General features: G+C 39.9%; 1 protein-coding gene across 1 annotated transcript in view; it reads left to right on the forward strand.

Moving 5' to 3' along the window:
- The first annotated feature begins 22562 nt into the window (after positions 1–22562).
- Positions 22563–22978, forward strand: part of FBXL2 (F-box and leucine rich repeat protein 2) — a 48963-nt gene continuing 48547 nt past the window's right edge. Inside the window, exon 1 of the mRNA XM_052694310.1 lies at positions 22563–22688. Coding sequence (XP_052550270.1) covers positions 22629–22688 — 60 coding nt within the window. The 5' untranslated portion in view covers positions 22563–22628. The remainder of the gene's footprint in view (positions 22689–22978) is intronic.

Genomic DNA, 22978 nt, shown 5'->3' on the forward strand with positions numbered 1-22978 from the left:
ACCTCGGGTTCACTTTGCAGAGTGACACGTGTAGTTCTTCCGTTTGCAAACACAGGCCGGTAAATATGAACAAAATGAGTCCGGAAAGCTGGGAACAGTGTGTCTCAGAGCTGTGAAGGGTCTCAAGCAGAGCCTGGGGGATATGCAAGGCCATGACTGTAGTATTTGTCCTGCTTCCAGCGCAGCAATTAATCTACCATTTATTTTACCAGTCACCTCATATTTCGGCTTTTGTGTCTCAGCCTGGTTCTCCAGCTGTTTCCTAGAAGTTTACTTAACTGCATTATAAGGTATGTTTCCTGGACCTTAAGGCATCCTCAATTTCTCATTAGCTGTTAGCTCTGCCCTCTAGTGCTGCACGCGACACAGGAACTGGATGTTGTGTCATAGACCAGTGGCTTTGCCATAAAACCAAGCATTTGCAAACCGACCACATTCTAGGTCAAAAATCTACATGTTGGCTAAACAGGATAGATATTTTTTGCCTCCCAGGAGTGGCTTACCGGTCCACTTGTAGTCATTCAAACAGCAAGCCTCTCAAATTCAGCCCACCTAACATCCAGAACTTGACAGTGCTGTGTGGTTCAACTTAAGTTTACTTATTGCATGCTTATAAGGCTCAACCCATAGCTTTGGTCCACATCGCAGGTTCTCAGCTTCTGAGGATTTGACCAAGTGTCTCTCTGAGCAAAGCACTACTGAGAAAACACTGTGCTTGAAATTCGAGGTTAAGCTAGGATGAATGGCTGAGCCAACAAGATCTCAGAGACCTGCTGAGGCAAAAGGCTTTTCTAGCAAGCTATCACAGTACCCAGATGTCTCAAATAACAAGGTATAGTCATGAAATACAAACTGTACCTAGACACTGAGTTTTGGCTTTAACATCTTGGAGACTGCAGAGCATGTGGAAGAAGTCTGCACTTTGCACTTAAGTAGAAGTATTTCTAAGTAGAAATTTGTGCAAACCTTTAAGAGCTGTTTTCCTAATTCCACTTGAGGAAAATGGCACGGCTCAAACACACCAAAGCACTTAGGATAATGCTGTCATGTTCCTAAAGAGCGGATGAAGTGAAATGAAGACATATGACATCTTCAAAATGCACACCATCATCAAGGTCAGTAATGCTGCTTGGTTAGGCATTAGGGAATATGAAGCAAATGGAAAACAGAGAGGGAAGAAAATACCCTTCGATACTCCTGGTCTTCCCTTCCTTCCCTCCCTTCCAGCAAGCACACTTATCTTTCAGCCCGACCCCTTTCACACATTTGTGGTCTCTCCAAGTCATTCAGGTAAGGAGAGAAGGAATGAGCATTTTGAAGTGTAAAGCTACTGAGTTTTATGTTTAGATAATATCATAGAATGGCTTGGGCTGGAAAGGACCTTTAAGATCATCTCCCCTGCTACAGGCAGGGACAACTCCTACTAAATCAGGTTGCTCAAAGCTCCATCCAACCTGGTCTTAAACACCTCCAGGGAGGGGGCATCCACAACATCTCTGGGCAACCTGTTCCAGTATCTCACCACTCTCACAGTAAAGAATTTCTTCCTGATAAGTACTGGAAAGCAGCTATGAGATCCTCCCAGAGCCTTCCCTTACCAGGCTGAAAACCCCAGCTCTCTCTGCCTGTTCTGGCAAGGGAGCTGCTTCTGCTCCCTGATCGTCTTCATGGGCCTCCTCTAGAGTTGCTCCAAGATTGCTGGAGGAATAAGCATGACAGAGAAGAGACTGCAAAAACTCATGAAGATACAGATGGTACCAAGCTACCAGGGGAATCTGGAGAACTGAGGCATGGAAAGAAAGGTTAGAAATAAAAACATCGAACTATTTGGCTCTGAGTGATTACAAGGAAAGCTAATTTCTGTTCTCTCAATCTGCCAACTACATTCTTGCCCACAGTGTGGCTTTCCATCTTTTCAGAAAATATTTAACAGGTTCTCCTCTGCATCTTTTCTCCAGCTTTTCAGTTCTGAGTCTCACACTGACATTTAGTTTTCCTGGAGGAGAAAGCTAAAGAAGCAAAGCCACATTTTCTGGACAGACACAATGTCAAGAAAAGTGCATGTGACTCAAAATCATTGTTAAGGTCCCGTGCAAAGTGATGGTCACCAGGGATTCAGCAGTATCAGCAGGCACTTGGGCTGGGCTGCATTATGGTACTGAGAATGTTCCAAAGACTGAATAGCTAAACAACTTACAGAAGCAGATGTACCTGCTAGTTTTACAATGGCTGTGCTACACTTTGGGAACATAATCTTGCATGTTCTCCTTTTCAATGCAACCCTTTAGTTTGCATTGGGGAAATCAGACACACTATATTCAACCCTTGCCAAATACTATCCACAGCTTCCAAAGTTCACGTTCATTCTTGAGATCAAGTCTAAACCTCAGGAGCTGAGTAATACTTAAGCAGCTGTTAAAGTACACTCTACATGCCATAATGACAGCTAGGGTGGGCCAACAACATAATTTGTGTACCAAAATCATTTACCAGAATTAGCAGTCTATGAGCTAATGTCAGCCCTTCGGACTGGTGCACTCTTGCAAATGGGTTTGAGCTTAATAATTTGAGAAACTGTAATTGGTGTATCAGCTCTTAGAAGACTACTAATGTTGCAACCAACATTTTTTATTACCTGCTACAGAAATAGTAGTGGATTATTATTAGCTTTAAAAATACTGAAAATATATAGATGTTACTTTAAACTTAAAATGACATCAAAACACACACTTTTACCAGTGGAAGTAGCCAGGATATTTTCGACGCAAAAATATTTATTTTTTAAAAAAAGAAGCATTCTCTCCCACCTGGTAAAAGAAAAATCAGTACTGTGTATCCTCAAAGAATTGGTAATTTTAGCTCTTTAAGTAGAAGTATGAAGAAAATAACTCTGCACTCCCAAACCGCTCTAAGCATGGAATATTGCTACCAATGAGATGACTTTAAATCTTTTAAATTAAAATATTTCTAATATATAAAGCCTTATTAGCATATAAATCATATACTCCATTTTCAAATGAAATTGGACCTTCCTCTGCAGTCTGGAACATCTGCAGTTTGTAATGGTACAAAGAAGCTGCGCAAACTGAATCAAGACAGAAGCTTTTTGTGCGTACGTGCATACATGCATGCATATGCACATGTGTGGGTGAGTGTAACTCTGAGGGTGTATGAGAAAAGGAGAGAGAGAAAAGGGGAGAACATTTTCCCTTGCTTCTTTATTTTTACAACTCAGGATCTGGCAGTAGGTGATTTCCAGACATTGATCTAATGTTGCAGACCTCGTTGTATGCTGATACCTCCAGAATTAGATCTGTGGTTAAGACTTCCCACTTGAAGAACTTTGATTTTTTTTCTGCATACCTCATGCACATGCAATAGGTTTCATGAAATGTATTAAAAGGATAATTAAAATATGAAATGAAGCAACTTTTAAAACTTTTTTTTTTTTTTTTAAAGGACTATGGAATAGGAAGGTTATTTAACAAGGGCTCTGATAAAATGTTTGGATAAATAAAACAGCATTCAATTATACAATAATTAGTATATAATTTCAGTAGCTGAGACACTGTTGACCAAGCTACTAAAACCTATTTTATAATAGTCATGAATTATTGACCAATGGATAGGGCTTAAAATAAGGCCTGTTCCTTCTGGTTTAGTCTGTGTTCATACTGTACTTATCAAACCCTCTTTTCTCTATCTGACTAATCTTTTTTGGTCTCATTCAAAGTCTATATGTTATCCTTGCTATTTTTTCTGGCCCAGATGGTGAGCCAGTATTTGGAACACAACCAATACTTACTACTAAGACAAGCAGCCTTTGGGTAGGAGAGATGACTGCATGACAGCTTTGCACATGAATGCACGTGCAAATGTTCTGTGTCTCTGAATGCAAGAGAATTGTTTATTTTTTTTAGTATTTCATACTTCTTTTACTAGTCAGAGTGGTACTGCAAGAGCAATCCTGGCTCCCCCATCCAAGTCACAATAAGTAGGACACATCTCAGAACTTTGAGGAAGAAACAAAAAAGTCTAATAAGAGAAAAAGGGAGCAATCAAAAGACAACAAGTGAAAGAAATAGGATGCTACAGGGAAACACTAGGGAAAAGTATATAGAATGGTAAAAAAAGAGAGAAGTTATAAAAATGAGAACAATCTTCTACTTTGAAGAAATAGTCAGACTTTGGGCCATCTTGCTGAATTATTACTTCAAGCCATATGAAAGTTTGGCATCACAGACTACGGAAAGCAGGTTCTGACAGCCCTCCATGGATTTACATACCTGCTAAAGTAAATGAGAAATGAAAAGAAAGAAAAAGTAAAAAAAAAAATGGAGAGAGGAGAGCAGAGGAGAGCAGAGGAGAGCAGAGGAGAGCAGAGGAGAGCAGAGGCCTTCAAACATCATTTAGTCGAACTGCCTGACCACCTTACGGATAACCGAAAGTTAAAGCATATTATTGAGGGACAATAATATGCCTCTTGAACAGTGGCAGGCATGGGGCTTCAACCACCTTGCTAGGAGGTGTGTTCCATTTGACTGCTTTCATGGTGAACTGGGTAGAAACCTTGCATACTTGATTTCAGATCTAACAATTTTAAGAGTGCACTCTCAACATTCTTGAATATCTCTGAATTTCAAGTAACTCTGCCCTTCCAAGAGAAATATATGCAGAACAGTATGAGTGTGTGGCATCTAAATGCTTTGAAATACCTGGTCTCCAAATACTTACATGCCCCTTTGCTATGATAGGGCTCATAATTGGATAGATATTGCAATACCTTCAAATAACTAATTATAGATACATAGTTGTCTGAACCCTGTCAAGCCCTGATAGATTCCAGAGCCCTAAAGCAGGCACCACACTTTAAAATAATAGGTAGTCATGTAATGATATTTCCTGTTTGTTTGCTTTGCTTTCTCCTCCTAAATCTCCTGCACTGTTAAGATCTTCATTTCTACCTCCATCTTTGTTTTCTCTTCTCTGTTTTATATTAACTTGTCCACTTTCTTCTTCTTCTGTTGTTCTACTCTTGACTTTACAGTGTAACAAAGAAAACAAAATATAGGTGGAAAAAAGAAACATTGCAATTTGATTTAACTTCTTGTATGTCTCATGCTATTTTGTACATGCAACCTTAGCTTACGACTGACGTTTCACTTGAGAAATATTAGTTTTATTTTGGAAAGAGAAAGTAGTTTTCTAGTACACGTGGTTTTTGGGAAAATATTATCTGAGTGTACCCTGAAGGCTAGGAAACCAAAGGCAAATAAAAAGAACCTCAAATTGATTATTTTTAAGTCAGAAGGCAAATAAAAAGGAAGTCCAAATTGATTATTTTTAAGCTACCCTCATCACGTATGATTTTGGAACACTTAAGGTTGGCAATACTGCAACATGGATCAGGAGCGGTATTTGCCAAAAAATCAGTCTGAGCTTTCTCCCTGTTTGCTTCTTTTCGTACCTGGTAGCAGTGCAGGATTTTTCAGGACAGGCTGTTAAAATACACTGTCTGCAAACTAGCAAAGCAGGAGTGTGCATTCTGAAAACAGGCAAAATAGAGAACAGGGGCATTTCCTGACTGCCATGCTCCCTCTTGTCTTCAATCCTGGATGAGGATGAGCTTTGAGTCTGGCTCCAAAACAGCCTCAATTCTCTGTCTCATTCCTTGGACTGATGTACTAAACCTTAAAGCTTCCTCGTGCATCCTCTTATGATCAGAGGTACCAATTAGTTATACACATCAGTGGCATTTTGACAACACAGGCAGGCTGCAAGTATTATTTGTCCTCAGACTATTAGAGGTGAAAAGGGCAAATGCAAAGCCATAGCATCATCCTCCTATTTTGGGATGGGGGTCAGTTTCCTCTGCTTTGTTTTCCTCTGCTTTTAATAGCCTTAACTATGCCTGAGAAACATCTCAGCTTTAATAAGCAGCTTTCCAAACTTGACCAGAACTTCAATGGTGGCTTGTAAAGGACAATTGTCAACAGCTTCATAGTTTTTTATTTCATTAGGAGAAGGAGCAGAAGTAACAAGACATTATACAAGTGGGATTGTGCTCCCTGTTCTCAGATGTTTCCTTCTATTTGTGTAGCTAAGATGTCTGTAACCCTGGTAAGTACCACACTATTTCCAGTCAGATTAACACAAGTTGTTCTGGAAATTCCATGGCAAGCTCCTCTCTATGCAGCTATTACTTTATTTTTCAATCATTTTTAGGCTTGATGCCATCAATTCCACTCAGATATAAAGCCTGGAAATCAGAATATGTAGAATTCATAAAGGAAATATCATACAAAGAAGAAAAGCAGTTATTTACAACTGTAGCAGTGGGGCTTTTCCAAGAATTTCTAAATCTGCGTATTCCTTTGCCCACGATGTTCAGCTTCTGCGGTGGACAGTTTGACAGATCTGAATTGGAATGACATTCAACACATAAGAAACAGAAACAAGTGCAGAAATCTTGGCAGCACTGCTGCTGGCTCCTTGCTGGTGGCACAGATATTGAGATTAATCAGCATTATAGCTCAGGACACAGTGAGTTAGGACCAATTGCTGACAGGGAGCCATGGAAGGGATTTGGCAATCCCTATGCAAACTGAACTTACCACAGAGGGTTTTGCGGGTGTCTTGCAGAGATGCACACTGCTATGAATGCATATATGAGGAAGCTGAACATTTCCAAACTCCCAGCAACGCTAGGAGAACACAGATCCAAGTTTACCTTTCCATGAGGGCATCACACTTTCTCTGCATTACTACCAGTCTGTTCCTCAGCTATGTGCAGACACAGCTGTCTCCTTCCTGAACCTTCTTGCCATTTGGAAGCTCTTGTGTTGCTGTATAAATAGGGACAAAAGCTTGAAGCTTATTCTAGCACTTGCATGAACCGCACAGGAAGATAAGGTGCTTAAAATCAGTAGTAATATCCTAGGCTGAATGGTGCATTTAGGAGCTGGCAGAACCTGGCTTTCAAAGCAGCATCTTTTTGAGGGTCAGAGGGTCTTATAGATACAGCCAAACTGTTAGAAAAATTCCTGACTATAGCACTCATTTGTCCAGTTCATAAATCTGTCTCTCCGTTCTTCAAAGTGCCAAAAGCTATCTAGCCAGACATCCAGCTTTTACAAGACAGTCTAACAAGCTGTCTGGCTCGATTAGTTGAACTCTGATGGTGCTCCAGATTTTCAGTCAGCAGACCACTTTATAAGTAAAATATCTACTCACAGACCCCGTTCCCTTCCGGTACTGGTAGCTTAATCTACTATGTATTAGCTTTAATATGTGTTTTGGTTTTTTTTTTCAGTGAACCACAAGAAAGAGCCTTGCAGTCCATCCACACACCGCAGTTTCAGATCCTTGATTCTTCAGCCTTTATTGGCCTTCTTTGCTGTAAATGGTGTCAGTGATATTTTCTATGGTCTGGTTATGCATAACATGATGTGAAAAAAAAGCTGCATACTTGGTATGACTGAGAAATTCTGAGTACAAAAGTACTCTTTGGGATTTCTTCAGCCTGAGCTCACCCTGTTCTTGGATAATCCTGTAACAGACTGTTCTCTATGATCACAGATATAAATGGCCCCACAGAAGCTGGAGTACTTGACTATATTACCAAGATACACTGCACACAGTTATAATTAATTGCTGTTTCCATTATAACTTGTATTTTAAAGCTGTTATGGTGCAGTTAAACAGCAGCAGTCCTTGTAAAAGCAATGTTAAGGCTTTTGATCAATAAAGAGTAAACTAACTCTAGAATTCTACTAGAATTACAGATTTGTTGTGATGCCACTTCCTAAAAATGGAAATGCTTAAGAAAGAAACCTTGTTTGAAACCAATTCTTCAAGATCTACTCTTGGCATGTATACAAAGGGATTCTCTTTCTTGGCAGAGTAGCTTTCACCTTCCCATGTTTCTATCACTGCTAAAAGCTTCAGCGATGGTCCCACAAGTGCTCCAGAGAACCTGGCTGCTTTGGTGATGAAGCACAATTCTCACTGGTGATGCAGGCATTAGAAACACAGCCACACAGGCAACGTTTTAAGGAACAAAATCCACCTCAAAAACAAAAACCAAGAGACTGAAAATGAATTATTCTCTATTATTTCACATACTCTTTTCTTCTTCTGAAGGACTATTATCCTTCCTCCTATAGTTCTTCCATAAGTGCACACAGTTCTGTCCATCTCTTAAGCGTGGAGTCCGTTATGTTTGCACTCTCTTATAGCGTTGTCTGTGCAAAGCTCATTCAATTACCTTCTAGCCTGTGACTGAAAACTGATAGAATCCTGAGTCATGAAAAATGAAGAAAAAATGGTAAATACACTATGGGAATGTAATGCTACTAAAGCTCTTGTGTTTTAGAAACTTAATACGTTTTGGCAGGGAAATTCAGTACAACCATAGTGATTCATTTTTCTCTGTTTAGTTTTTGGAATTTGACTAAACTCTAGCAGTACTGCATGAATCCAAATAAGATGCTACTTCTGTTTACAATCTTATTACATGACTAACTAATTCTGCATAAAACTTTGGCTAAATATGTAGAGCACAACATAAAACTCATCCTATATACAGCAACTAACAGAGGAGAAAAACTATTTTAAAACTAGGTGCACCTATTTAACACATTTTAGAGCAGGCCTTATTTTCACGAGCTTTATAACTTAATATGCTGTTTTTATGAGAGATAATCATCAGGATTACATGGAAAGATGTTAGCAGAGTGGCACATATTGTGAAATAATTCTCAAAATACCAATCAGTATTCTCAATTATGCTTTCTATTTGATTGTTAAAAGCCAATTCTGTTGACCCAGCAGTATACACTTGTTTTTGCAGCCACTGTTGCTGCTTAGTAATGTCTTGGGAAATCCTACACCTTTTAAACTTTATGCAAATCATCTAAAAGGAGCCAGCTTTAACACTCAGGTCGAATTAGAAAATAGGAAAATACACAAAGTAAGTAGTTTAAGGACAAAGTTGTCTCTAGCTAAAATGAAGCGTGAAGTCCTAGTGACATTATGAAAACACCAAAATGTACATTAAAATTCCTAAACATCGCTGCTATTCACAACAAGCCAATGAAAACATTTGTTATTTCTGTGTTTAAAAGTGAGTCTATAAGTTAGGAAAATGATGTCAGTGTAAAAGAATTCCAAACTAATTTTATCTGATTGGCAAGTGAATTCAAGTACTGAGATATTAAATAAATATTTGACAGCACCATTCCATAGTATAATTTATTTCACATATGCACTAAATTAAAACAAAACGTTTAAACATTTTTCTAAACTGCTAGCAATTTCCAGGCAAACCACAAAGTGAGATGATGGCGATGGTTGCTATTGTGTAACGGTGGAGAACCTTCTCATTCTTCCAAAGGTCATAAAGAGTTTTGAACAAATAATCAAAACCACAAGGCAAAGAAAAGTATGGCAGTTCGGTTTGAACTTGTTATGACAGAGAATTAAAATTTATTCCACTGAGCACTTCTGCTAGTGGAGGAAGAGGAAACAACGCTAAATGGCTGGTGTTGTATCTGTATCAGGAAAGACTACTGTGATCATTAAAGAGCCCAGTTTTTCTTGGATCTGGGAAAATTCATTCCATGTGACAAGCCTGTTAAGATAGTATTTGAATCTGTGATGTGTCTCAATGACTGGTGATGAAATATGTTCGTTACATAATGACCAATAGGTATCAACAGAGGATGACACACAGGGAGACACTAAGCCATGCTGAGAAGGACTTCGGGGTTCTGGTTAACGGAATACTTAATATGAGCCAGCAGTGTGAGCTTGCAACCCAGAAGGCCAATGGTATCCTGGGTTCCATCAGACAGGGGGCAACCAGCAGGGCAAGGGAGGCGATGGTGTCCCTCTGCTCTGCCCTCATGAGGCCCCAGCTGGAATACTGCATCCAAGACTCAGGCCTCCAACACAGGAAGGATGTGGGGCTTCTGGAGGAGGATCATGAAAATGATCCAGGGGCTGGAGCACCTCTCCTATGAAGACAGACTGAGCAAACTGGGCCTGTTCTGCCTGGAAAAGAGAAGGCTAAGGGGAGACATCATAGCGGACTTCCAATATTTGAAGACAGTTTATAAATGGGAAGGAAATCAACTTTTTATGAGATTAGATAGGATAGTGATAGGGGAAATGGTATTAAACTAAAGGAAGGGAGATTTAGACCAGATGTCAGGGGAAAGTTTTTTTTACTGAGGGAGTGGTGAGGTGCTGTAACAGGGTGCTCAGAGAGGATGGGTGATGTCCCATCCGTAGAGGTGTTTAAGGCCAACCTGGATGGGGCCCTGGGAAATTTGGTCTAATACTCAGTCTAGTGGTTGGTAACCCTGTGTGTGACAGGTGAGTTGGAACTTGATGATCCTTGAGGTTCCTTCCAACCTAATCCACTTTATGATTCTATGAATCTATGATTCTATGACAAGAGGCATATAAGAACTTTTAGATATGTTGCACAAACAGATCTAGAGCTCAAGAAATCCTTTAGAAGGGAACTGGAATTCTGTGTACCATTTTTTACTGCATGCTGCAAAGGGACTGTTTTTGTATTTACATAGTTTTGGAGGAGATAAATCTAATTCAGTGGCTCCTACCAAAGTAGAGCTTCTGTGCTAGAAAACCTGCGCTATTCAAGATTCAAGCAAAGAAGGAAGAGTTTCACACTATCCCAAGGATACAGTGGAACATTTTTCATACTATAATTATGGGAACAGAAAATCGAGCTAGTTTCAACTTGGTTGAAATGCTAGGGTCAAAGAACTGAAATTCCTTCAGATTGAAAGACTATTAATATAGAATTTTGATTAGAATCCCCACAGAGACAATGCATAGCTGCAAAAAAGTTCAGCTAGTTTATATTCCAGAAGATTTATAAAGAGTCAAGTTCATAACTAATGAAGAAAAAAATATAGATAGTACTTATCTCAAACAAAAGCTTTTCCTAGCATACCATATGCCTTTAAAATACTACAATACTCTTAAAAGATTTAGATATCAAATGCAAAACAAAAAGTACACAATAGCAGTTACACTTACAAAACAAGAATCAAAATATCTGTTCTTTTTTTCTCCTCCATTACAGAAAGAGCTGCAGTCATATTTAACAAAGTCCCAAAGAAGCAAAATGGAAATGAAAGCTCAATTTGATTTATGTAGTGAGATCAAATTCGGAATGATATTTTCCAGGTTTTTTTTATAGTACAGTTTATGTTTCCCCCTTCAGATTCTTCCTCAGCTTACAGAAGCCTGGAGCATCTATTGATTATTCTACAAGTCACAGAACCTTAAACAACATGACATTAGAATACTTGAGCTATGGAAAGGAAAAAAAAAATCAAACAGAGAGTTTTGGAGGTTCTACATTAATCTTCACTCTTGAACTAACAATTCATATGTGAATATACACACTCTAATCTTCTTGACGTACTTGCCATTCTGCACACAGGGTTCTTTTCTCTCTAAACAGTGTTAACACAGAAAAATGCATTTGTTGTGAAGCTTCATTCTAAAACAATACAGACTCTGTATAGTACTTTGGCATTGTTAGGGATGAAAAGCATTACATGCACGTAAGCTATGTTATTACAAAAGAAAACAACAAGAACAACAAAAAAAACAATTAGGGAGATTAGAAAGTGTGAAAGAGAAGGAAAATACGGGTTTTGAAAGAGTATGGTGGTGCTGGGAAGTAAACATTTCATCTTCCCAGGCTTACAGTGCCACATAATTGCCACTGTGAAATAGCTGCTCATTTTATTGATCATTGAAAAATAAATTATTTGTGTACATGGATGTTCTGCTGTACTTTGGAATTAGCTGCACTCCGTGGCTATTGAAACACAAGCAATGACATGTTTTCCAACAACATGCAGAAAGGGCCACAAGGTTGACACCAAAATCAGTACTTAATTATCTACCATCTTTCTTTCCAAAGGTCTCAATATCTTCTTTGGAAATTTCTCCTATTTTAAAACTTTATGTTTAACTGTACATGGACAGATGTTACAAACAGAATCTTTTATAGGTAAGCATTGGGCACAGATTGGACACATCTATTGGATTTCTGTTTGTGTAAAGCTATCTGAATGACATGAATTCTGGTAAAAAGTTTAGTAAAAAAGTTTCAACCCTCTATAAGAAAATGTCATGTATTTTTTCAAGCTACAGGAAAATTTTTTCATTTGTATGTCAGTGAATACGAACACATGGCATGGAGCTGTGGCTTCCCCGAATGAGTACAATTGTTTTTTTAATAAAACAACATTGCTCAAGTATGCACCATTAAGCAGCTACTGTGCTGCTAATCTATTATCCCAAATTACGTCAGATTACTTTGGTAAAATTCAACTAGAACATATTAGAGCTACCTTTATTTCTGCTTGTACTTGGTTTGAGTTGAAATGTGACATATCCTGATGTCAGACTAGTTTAAGTACAAGTTCAGAGCTGATGATGTCTAACACTTTTAGTTGAGGCTAAAAAAAAAAAAAAAAAAAAAAAAAAAAAAGAAAAAAGTAGTCACTCTTCCCATATTCTACCAAAATAAATTACCATTTTCAAAATATTATTGAAAAATACACTTCCAGTAGTGTATAATATATATAATATAATATATAATAATATATTATAATTAAAGTATAAATTTATTATATATAATAAATAAAGTATATATCATTATATTATATATATATATAATATATTATCATTATATATTATATTATCATTGTATATATTATAATATTATATATATTATATAATATATAATAATATAATATATATATAATAATATATAATAAAGTGCATAAAATCCAGTAGGATTTTAACATTGGACGTAAATACAATTGAACTTCTTGCCCTGATCTTTAATTACATTAACTTTCTTCCAGCTCTAGTTCCCTCATCACCTCCTGTCATGACCCTAGTGCAGCGTTACGTTGCCCATCAAACTGGACTAAGTTTTTCTTCTGGGCTTGTAGTGAACGTAGGCTTCAATTCTGCTGATCTGTATGGTGCCTGGAGAATTGTTTTGTTTTGAAATGAGGTTGGTTTACCACTTTCTGTTGTAAATGCCATTCTACAGTGCAAACACATACATTGATTTGGCTTATTCATGTCTTTCAGCTCCCTGGTATTACGTTCTAGAAAATTTTACCACAGAACCACTGCAACAAGCATATTCCACGCATCCAAGTCTTAATCCTGTACAAATATCATGCAGACATCTTGCTTCTCAGTATCATTTTCATTAACTTGCCTTTCTGAGAATAAATTCCCTCTGTTTTATCCACCTGCCGGACACTAGGGACCATCAGGCTCCAGAACCATGTAATCAAAAGAGCTAACGTTGAATGAAAGAGCTAAAACAAGAACCAAGAGGCACTAGTAGAATACCATTAATCAAGGATTCCTTAATGCATCTATTTGGAGACCCATTGCTCACAGTTCCTCTCAAGCACACATCAAGAAAGGTGCTGGAAGAATGGCAAAGTGCAAGCTGTCACTTCAGTTCAGTCATGTTGAGAGAGCTGTGGAACTTGAGGGCTTCGGCTCAGTTTCCACATGGGAAAGCTCAGTAAAAACAGTCCTGCTTGAAAGAGCGAGACCTGGCACCTAATGTTCATATTATCCATGGACTGCACTTACATTTCCTTTAGTGACAAATGATGGCTTTTTTAGGAACATCCCAGAGTATTTGTTTGCCTTCTGTGTACCAGTGGTAAACAGACAGCAGCTGTGCAAGTGAACACCTCTCCCCACTCAAAGTATACTTAAACTGCATTAGCACAGAACATAAAGTGTTCACATTCTTCCAAGGAAATTATAAGCCATACCATATCTTGACCCACTGAGCTATGTGGCAACTTCCAATAGACTTGAAATCAGGAAATTGCTCCTAGATAAACTGAAACATTGGTCCCATTCTCTAGCCATGGAAGATTCGCACTACTTAGGGTACACGGTATGTATATTTAATTCTGGGGAGTCTATTCCCATAAAGAAATTCTCCAGAAAATCACAACAGCACCAGAATACCTGTACCAAAGAAGTATGGAATGCAGTGGATAACCTCTAGAAAAGCATACATAGCTATATAATCAATGAACATACAGACATTACGAAATATACCAGAGAATTTGGCTAAGCAGTTATTATACCAAAAGAGAATAGATAAAATGCTTACCTGTATCCTGTAAAACACCAAAGGAGAGGATCTCCAGAAGACATCCTTCCTACCTTCAGTCAGCTCTTAAATGGGTCTAGGAGAGGTGCAGCCAGGCTCCACTCCTTCCATCACACAGCTGAATTGCCTTCTCCTGTGCTCCTGTGGCTGACTCAGTGCTCACCTCAGGTGGTCAATCAGAGGCTCAGGCTGTGATTCAGCAGTTCCCATACAATAGTTCTACAGATAGTCTGTAGAAATCTCTAGGGATTGCTTGGTTGTTTTCTGCATCATTAGAAGAAAAAAAAAATTAGAAGTGAAAGTCACAGTATGAATTCTTGAACTAATTTCACTGATGTCTGTAAAATTACAGTGGAGATTAATTTAGTTCTGTGCCAAGGAAAGACATTCAAAATGAAGTTATGGATTTGTGTTTTTTTGCCTGATTTTGTTTTTCTGGTGATGAAAAGACACAAAAATACATTTTGTGTGGACCTACAAATGGTCTTAATAACATATTCAATCTGAAATAAATAAAATTCACCTTTCATAACTTTTAATGCCTGTCACTAGTATGCTTATTACAACAGATAATTGTAGAGTTGTCATGAGGATTTTGTCACCATTTATTGTAAGCCAAAATAAAATTTATTTTTAAATCTAATGTATTCAACATTTAAAATATATTTCCTTCATAAAAATACAGAGATTATGGAAATTCTTTAGAAATACGGTCTTGGCTTTGTTTTTGCATGTTTTTCTATGTTATTGCACACTTTTCTGGATATGTTACGGTATTTCCAATCAGCCATTAGTAATAGGTTTAGCAGTTGTTTCAACCTCTCTTAAAATGTTGTTGTTCTCATTTTTATTCCATAGAAGGCAATTTAGGCATCCATCTGCAAACACTTGCTATTTGAAGCAATGCCTGCCATCATTAATAGTCCTTGTGAAATCACAGAAGCAAGTACTTTACCTAGTAATGGGAGTCTGGAGGATTGGAGCTTAGGTTGCAAATGTTCATTTAATTTTGGGAGGACATTCAAGCAACCCATGTTTCACACTACAAGTGCATACCACGTTCTGTAACTCCTGGTTTCTATTTCTGTCACTGCCTCTGACCAGCTGTATGTCCTTGAACATGCGCCATGCTCTCACTATGCTTCAATTTACCTAGATTTAGAACAGAAATAAAAACTGTCCCTAGGCATTTGAGAGCATAATGCCTCACTGGGTAATCTGAGAACTAACTGTGCCAATGACAAAAGTACACTGAGGTCTTCAGTAGAAATGCACCCTTCTGAAAAGTCCGTGAACATCAAAATTTTCACAAGGGATTTATTCTCCATTTCCAAGAGGGCATCACATCTGTAACTCCCACTTATCGTTTCTGTAGCATCAATATTTTGAGGTCCCACTCAACAGCCCATGAAACTAAAGGATGTTCTGGTAGCATTAATATTTGTACTTCATTTTGTCCAGATAACTGTGCTTATTTCAGGAATTTCAGGTTCCTCATATGGTCAATAGGGGACAGGTGGATACCTTACTTCTCACAGGGAATCCAAAGGGAATCTGTTCTACTCTAAGCAGATAATTTAAATGCATAAAACTCACTTGGATCCAAAACTGTGCACTGAAACAACTGAATACAAACAATACAAAAGCCTCATGCATCCAGTTCAAAATGGTAATTTGGAAAGATATAATCTCTGAAAGGATCAGTGAGTCTAAACCAATCAGAAAAACACATAAAGTAAGTATCTATGCTATCTCCTCCCTACTGTGTTCTAACTTTTTATTGGCAAGCTAGATAAGAAGGAAAGTCTCTTAAGTCTTATTCAAAGCCCAGTATTTCACAATGTTTGCTTTTTCAAACAATCAAACAGATTTTTTTACATTTAAGAAACCATAAATAAGAAATATACGATAACGGAAATGTCAGAGACATAAACTATCTGTGGTGTTAAAGCAAAAGCATGTATTCCAAATTTAGAGAAGTCAGACATACTGCCAAATCATTTGGTCACAATCATTTTCATTTCCCATTTGAAATTCTAGTATTGACATTCTCTCCTGTCTTTATCCAACCAAACACCATTCAAGTTTCTGCCTGATGAGACAACACAGATGCAATGATTTTTAGCTTACCTGGACAAAAACTAACTACATTAAAAGGGTTTTATTTCAACATTTTCAAACTAACATCGTTAGAGAATTTCAGGATAAAACGTACAGTGCAAAATGGCCTCGTCAATGGGCTGTCAAACAGTTTCAACTTAAACTATGTCTACTAAATTTTAGTAATAATTTCAGTGCACCAATGTGAAAATCTTTGGCGGATACATTTATGCAAATAAATATACACATTCTCCAAAAATGTAAAGTTCAGCTAAAAATCTTTGCAAAATATTTTGAAGAATTCACATTCACATCTGCTAGTGTGGGGCTTCCAAATACCTGTAAATTAAAAAGAAAAAAATAAGAAGCACAGCAGCACAGGCTGTGAGCAAAGGATTTTATCACACTTTGTAAAGGGTATCCTATTCCATCGATCAAATGAAACAAATGAGAAGTAATTTAAAGAAATTTTAAACAGTAGCTTTCTTTGGTGTTTATGACACAGGTTGACTTATTGACTCAGACTAAAACAACACTACAATTGCAAACTTCAGTTTTACTTTTAGTTGCAATCACACAAATTTTACTTCAGCTACTTTTAATTCCTCTAACTGTGACTTCAATTTCTGAATACAGCTCTAAGCCAAAATATACTAGGCTACTGGGGAAGCCAGACCTGGTCAAATAGTTACCAGCAGTCTGTACCACATGAAAAGCTAGTCTGTATCTGTGCAGTGTTGACAGATACATGAAACAGCAGATAAGCTTTTGTTCCATGTCCTTGTCAGGAATCTAAGTCAACTTTCCAAACTTTTGTCAGACTAGTTTTCTCAAACAAATATCTTCTAATGGCAAATGTGATTGACATTTCAACACTTCTTCAAGTATAAATTAAATTAAAAGCACCTACGCAGAGGTTCTTCTGTCAAAACTGTATGGCAAATGAAAATGTGCTCTGAAATTCTTTAAATGTACCAGATTAGAAGAAGCATATATGCAGAAAATTCTGGATTTGCATATGGAGAAATTTCTATACCAGCTCTCAGATTTCATGCTTGCTGAACTACTTTAGTAAATGAAGATAATCAGCCACAGTATGCTCGTATAGGACAGGTGCCATGGCTTATCAAGGTCTCACATACAGATAACAACTATCAAGCAGTATTATCTGAGTGACTGCGGTAAAGTTCGAAGTCTGTCATATCTGGCTGAATCTTTGTTTTTTGTTTGTATAAAGTAATTAACTGCCACTTTAAAAGCAGAGTTTAAAAGCAACTCTCTCAATTTTTCCGAGATAATGGGAACATAAAAGAAGGACCAATGTTGACCTCTCAAAACTGAAGAAAAAAAAGAAAAGATGCTGAGAATGCACTATAAAGAAGTTGCCACACACACTCTCTTTGGCTGAAAATGATGTCTGATGACTCTCAGAAGACAACGCAATGATCATCTACTGCACTCTCCATTTTGTCAACATCTCCCTGACAACCAGGACACAAAACTAGTTACAGCACTTCAAAAGTAGTCTCACAAATGCTGTAGCTGGTACAATCACATCCCTCAACCTCTCTTGTTAATGCAATTTTTGTTGTCACACGCGTTCAGTTCACTATACACTAGAATGCCCATGTGCTCTCCTACAGAGCTGCTTTCTAGCCAGCCAGCCTCCAGCCTTGTAATCATGGATGTTACCACATCCCAGATGTATGACTTTCCATTTGCCTTTGCTAAAAGGCCTGAGATTCCTGTCAGCCCATTTCCACAGCTCGCAGAGTTCCCTCCGAATGGCTGCCCTACTTGACAGCATGTTATCTGCTCCTCACAATCCAGGAATGAAATGGTTGAGGATGCACTATGTCACTATGCCAGGATGCTATGAGAAACTGTGTAGAAGGCTGCACTTAAGAAAATGTCTTGACAATGTTCTTCCCCCCATCCATAGTCATTTCAACCTAAAAGACAGTCACAATGGTCAGAGTTCATCTGCTGAAAGTTTCATGTCACCTTACTGTATCCTCATGTGGCACTTTCCATGAGGACTTCTTCCGTAAGTTTTCCAAGGACTAAGGAGAGTCTGTGGTTCCCTGGACCTTTCTGCCCTTTGAAGTTGAGTGTGACATTTTCCTTTTTCCAGTTTTCAGGGACCCCCGTGACCTTACAAAGATGATAGAGAGGCCTCACAAAGACATGCTCACCTCTTTCAGTTTTTCACCTCTAGTGAACGCTCAGAACGCTCTCTAGTTCTGAGCATTTGTGTATGCACAGTTTACTTAAATAATCACCAGCTCAGCAGTCCCCTACTTTTAATGTTTTGTACACATAAAATGCTGTACACAACCCACCTACTCCTTCAAACAAATTGAACTTAAGTAAAAGCGATCTGCCACTCCTGATAAGATATTCAGGATATCACTGTGAGTAGCTCCCAATTACTTGACAATTCTCTCCCTCATTGACAGCTCCATACAATCTGAGCGCTGCTCAAGTCCCTCTCAGGAAAGAAAAGCATAGAGGTATTAGTTTGATTCTACCTGAGTGGGTAGTCAATCCTACCACCACTACCCAAATGGCAGTCAGTCCTGGTATACTCAACTAAAGATCTGCTTGTTTCCCTCTGATTTCCTAAGTAGAAAAGATCTTGACAGCAGATTTACTACCGTTAACATTTTGCTGAGAGGAGCTAGCATACCAACAAATTGTCTGAGTAGGGCAGGATATTCCCAACCTACTAGTAGCATCAAAGCAACTTCTAAAGAGACAGCAGTACCATGAAGTATAAATCATGGTACAGAGCTGGCATGTGCTGGAGCTTTGCTCAGGGAAGGAAAACAATTTGGGAAGTCTCAGTGTATGAGTCTTGATGCACGTGAAAGGCTATGTCAGACATTAAAACATGACCTTTTTATGCTTCAGTGTGAACATGCACAGCACATCAGAAAAGCATCCCCCATGATGAAACATGATATCCCCCCCAACCATTTTTACTTGTAATGACAATTAGTAGATATGGAGCTTCTTGTTGCAGTCATTTAACTGAAGAAAAGCTGAGCTTCAGATCAAGTTAGTAGTTTCAAAAGTTAACCACTTACTGCCATTTTCCTTCACACTTGTAGTCAAAGACCTTCACAGCTGAGTTGTGTTAACAAGATCCTAAGTGAGCTCTTCAACAGTCTCAGCACAAATACCAGCCTTGGGTGTGCTGTGGAAGCAAGAGTTGTAACAAATAGCCAGGAACTGCTGCATCCGTAATATGTGGTGCCTGGCCTCTAGGACCTACTCTCATTTGACTTGCATAAAAGGAGATAGGAAGAAAAGAAGGAAAAGTGAGACAAGACAAGTAATTACTTTGTTTCAATCCAAGTTCCTACAGCTAGTGAGGCAAATTTCTGGAAAAAAATTCTACACAAATTTATAAGCTTGAGCCCACTGCTAAGAATACCAAGCCAGTTCTAGACTCGAAGGCAATCAAACGACCACTGTAGAGGAAACTACTGCATGGCAAGTTTTCTCCTGCACTCCAAATATTCAGTAACTGCAGCCTGGCAAGGTTGGGAAACAATATGCTTGGGGAAATTTTCAGTGGTTAGGGACTGAAGTTAGGGAAAGAATGAATGAAATGGCTGGAATCCAGAAATAAAACTCAGGCTGCAACACTGGGCTTCTCAGTTGTTGCAGCTAGAATCTGAAAGTCCCTTCTGGGCTGCAGAACCTAACAGCATAGACGCCTCAAAGCTGTTGTTTAGGAAGAGCACGGCCTCCAGAATGAAGCCCCTCTGCTTTAAACACTTACACTCTCTGCAAACTAACCCACCCTCTTATAGTTGACATTTGTTCATTTCCCATGGCAAGTACTTAAATCATTTTTCACTTATTTTAAGTTTGGTTAAAAAAAAAAAAAAAAAAAAAAATTAAGTAAGAAAAGAACTGGGTCAGCATTTAATGAGAGTCCAGAACGATTAGGAGGAACTTAAGGCAGCCAAGTTAAAGTTGAGCTGCTGAATACAGTTTTGTAAGAAAGTAAAATACATCAGTAATAGATAGTTAACCAGTCTTTCTAGAATGACCAGTGTAAGGCATTAGCTAAAAACCTGATCATTTCAGAAAAATGATAAAATGAGAGTTGGATGAAAATTTTCAAATGAAGTTTTTTCCATCAACAGCACTGCAGTGCATCGGTTGAAAACAAGACACTAATTGTGGATATATTCTCTTCACACTTCAAATGGGGATGCTGAGACATTCCACAGATGGCAAATGGAGAAGACAGACCAAGATGTATGCACATTTGTGAAGTCTCCTTCCCAACTAATTGCTTGTCTGTCAGAATTGAAGCCTGACTAAAGGGTTGGGTTTTTTTGGGTAAGCTTTTCTTGGATTGAATTTTCAAGTTATATCACAATGCAATTCAAAAAGAAAAAAATAGTCCAGAAAGTCAGTAGGTGCAGCACTATATCATCATTAGTTGGTCTGGATCCAAAGATAAAAGATTTCAGTCTCTCAAATCCTGAGCACATTCACAGGTGGCAAATACATAACTGCTTTTTCTTTCTTGAGGGAAGAAACAAGGAGTTTTTTCTCCTACAGCCTTTTAATACATAAAATATTGGTTCAAATCTATTCTGTAATGTTCCATTCCTTCCCACAGTTTTTGATCAAATGAGAACTGATGTTGGGCCATGGAAAGCCTGCTCCACATTTGTCTCTCATCTTGCTTCAAAGAGATCCCTATTGGGCCAGTTGTTCAGAACTCCATTGAAACAAATGCAGTCATTATTCTGCAAGGTCTCTTGTTTTTGTAAAAGATGATCTCTTTTTTCTTCAGGTTGTTGCAACTCTAAGTGATTCTGGCTCCTTAAATTGCTTTCGCTTTATGGTAGTGATAAGAAAATCTATCACTATTTTTATGAGAGTCCAGAAATTCACATTGAACTAAAAATCATGCAACAATCATTTTTTATTTTATTTTATTTTTTTTATGTGAAGCAGTACGACTCAGGAACTGCTAGCCTAGGCCTCCTGCAATTCAGCTGAACGTGTCCGAATTGTTTATACATATTTCACATTTCTGAGGCTTTCTTCCCTGCTATACAAACCAGATCAGCTGTACATATGAACCAGGTTATTCTCTGAAATCTGGAGAGCGAGACAGTAGGTCCAGAGAAGTGCCAACAAATGGTATGTGTACACACCAACTATTTCTCTGTGGGTTCTGAGAAAGGGCACTTTCCTAAGAAAACATATTTTGCTGTTAATCAAACCAGAATGTCTCATTTCTTCAAGGAATGAAGGCAGCTCGTTCCAAACAGCAAATCTGTGTTTTTCTACAATGGCCGCTTCTGTCTCCTGCAAGCCTGGAGGTCGCACCAACAGAAAGCAACGCCTGCTGGAATAGGCAAAACTCAGGAGCAGAACCCATCTATCTCCTCGGTGTTGTATGCGGTATTGTGACTGCTGAACAGATGTAACCTGTAAGCGCTACTGACAATACTGTCCTTGCCTTTCAGCGTGGTTTTATGCTGTGTTCACAAGAGCGACTGACAGCGCGCGTTACTTTAAAGAGCTTGGCTTCCTGATAGGAGAGCTGCAAATCCCAATCTGAGGCTGGAGGAGCAGCCCACCGGTGGGACACCATAGCTCGGGAACGGAGGGGGTTGCACTGGAGCCGCGGGAGAGCCCGTGCAAGGACCCGAGACCGGCTGAGGACAGGCCCACCCACAGCCGCCATCTCGCCGTCCCCTGAGGCGGCCACCTGGGGCGGGAAGGAGGAGACGCCAAGCTGGGAATGAGAGGGGGGGGGGTGGGAGGCGGTGCGGCGCGAGGCCCCACCGCGCAGGGGCGGTGCCGGTCACGTGGGTTCGGCGGCGGCCCCGCCCCGGCTCCGGCGGAGGCAGCGGCGGCGGTGCGCGCGCGCAGCCCTTGCACCTGGCGCCGTCCTCGGGGCTCCGCGTCGCCAGGACAACCGGCCTCGCCGCCGCGCCTCTGCCATGGTGAGCCCGCCGCAAGGCCCTCGGCCCCGGGGCGGCGCGCAGTGCCTCAGAGGCTCGGCCCGGACGCTACGGGCCCAGGGCGGGGAGCGGCGGCGCGGCAGGGCGGTGCGGAGCTGCCAGGGCGTGGCGGGCTGTGTGCGTGTGTGTGTATGCGTGCGGGCTGGGCTGGCGGTGCTGTGTGTGTGTGTGTATGCGTGAGGAGCAGCGCTGTGTGGGGGCACTTCCACAGGCGTGCAGCGCTGGGTGTGGCCGCGGCTGTGTGCGCGCTGCACATACGTGTGCGGTCCGCCGTGCGCGCCGAACGGCCGCGGGTCGTGCACATAAACATGCGTGGCGGTGGATCGATGCGTATGCGCAGGTGGATTTATAACCACAACAGAGCTGCGGTGCGTATGCGGTGGGCGTGGGGTCGGGCGCGTTGCCGTGTGGAGGAGGCGGGAGAGCGGCGGAGCGCCTCTGTGCGGGGCTGCGGGGCGAGGGGAGCTGCGTGCAGCAGGTGGCGGGGAGCCGGGAGCGGCCTGCCGGGCTCGGGAACGGTGCCGGCGTTAGCCCCGGCTTCGGGTTCAACTTCGGCGACCGCCGCCCGATCGCTTCGCAGCGGCGGCTGTGTACGGGGAAGGCTGCCAGGCTTTCGCGCATGGGGCGATGCGGTGTTTCAAGGCAGAAGGTTGGTTTG

Source organism: Tympanuchus pallidicinctus, unplaced genomic scaffold, assembly GCF_026119805.1.
Source record: "Tympanuchus pallidicinctus isolate F22 unplaced genomic scaffold, pur_lepc_1.0 scaffold3, whole genome shotgun sequence".
Classification (NCBI taxonomy): Eukaryota; Metazoa; Chordata; class Aves; order Galliformes; family Phasianidae; genus Tympanuchus; species Tympanuchus pallidicinctus.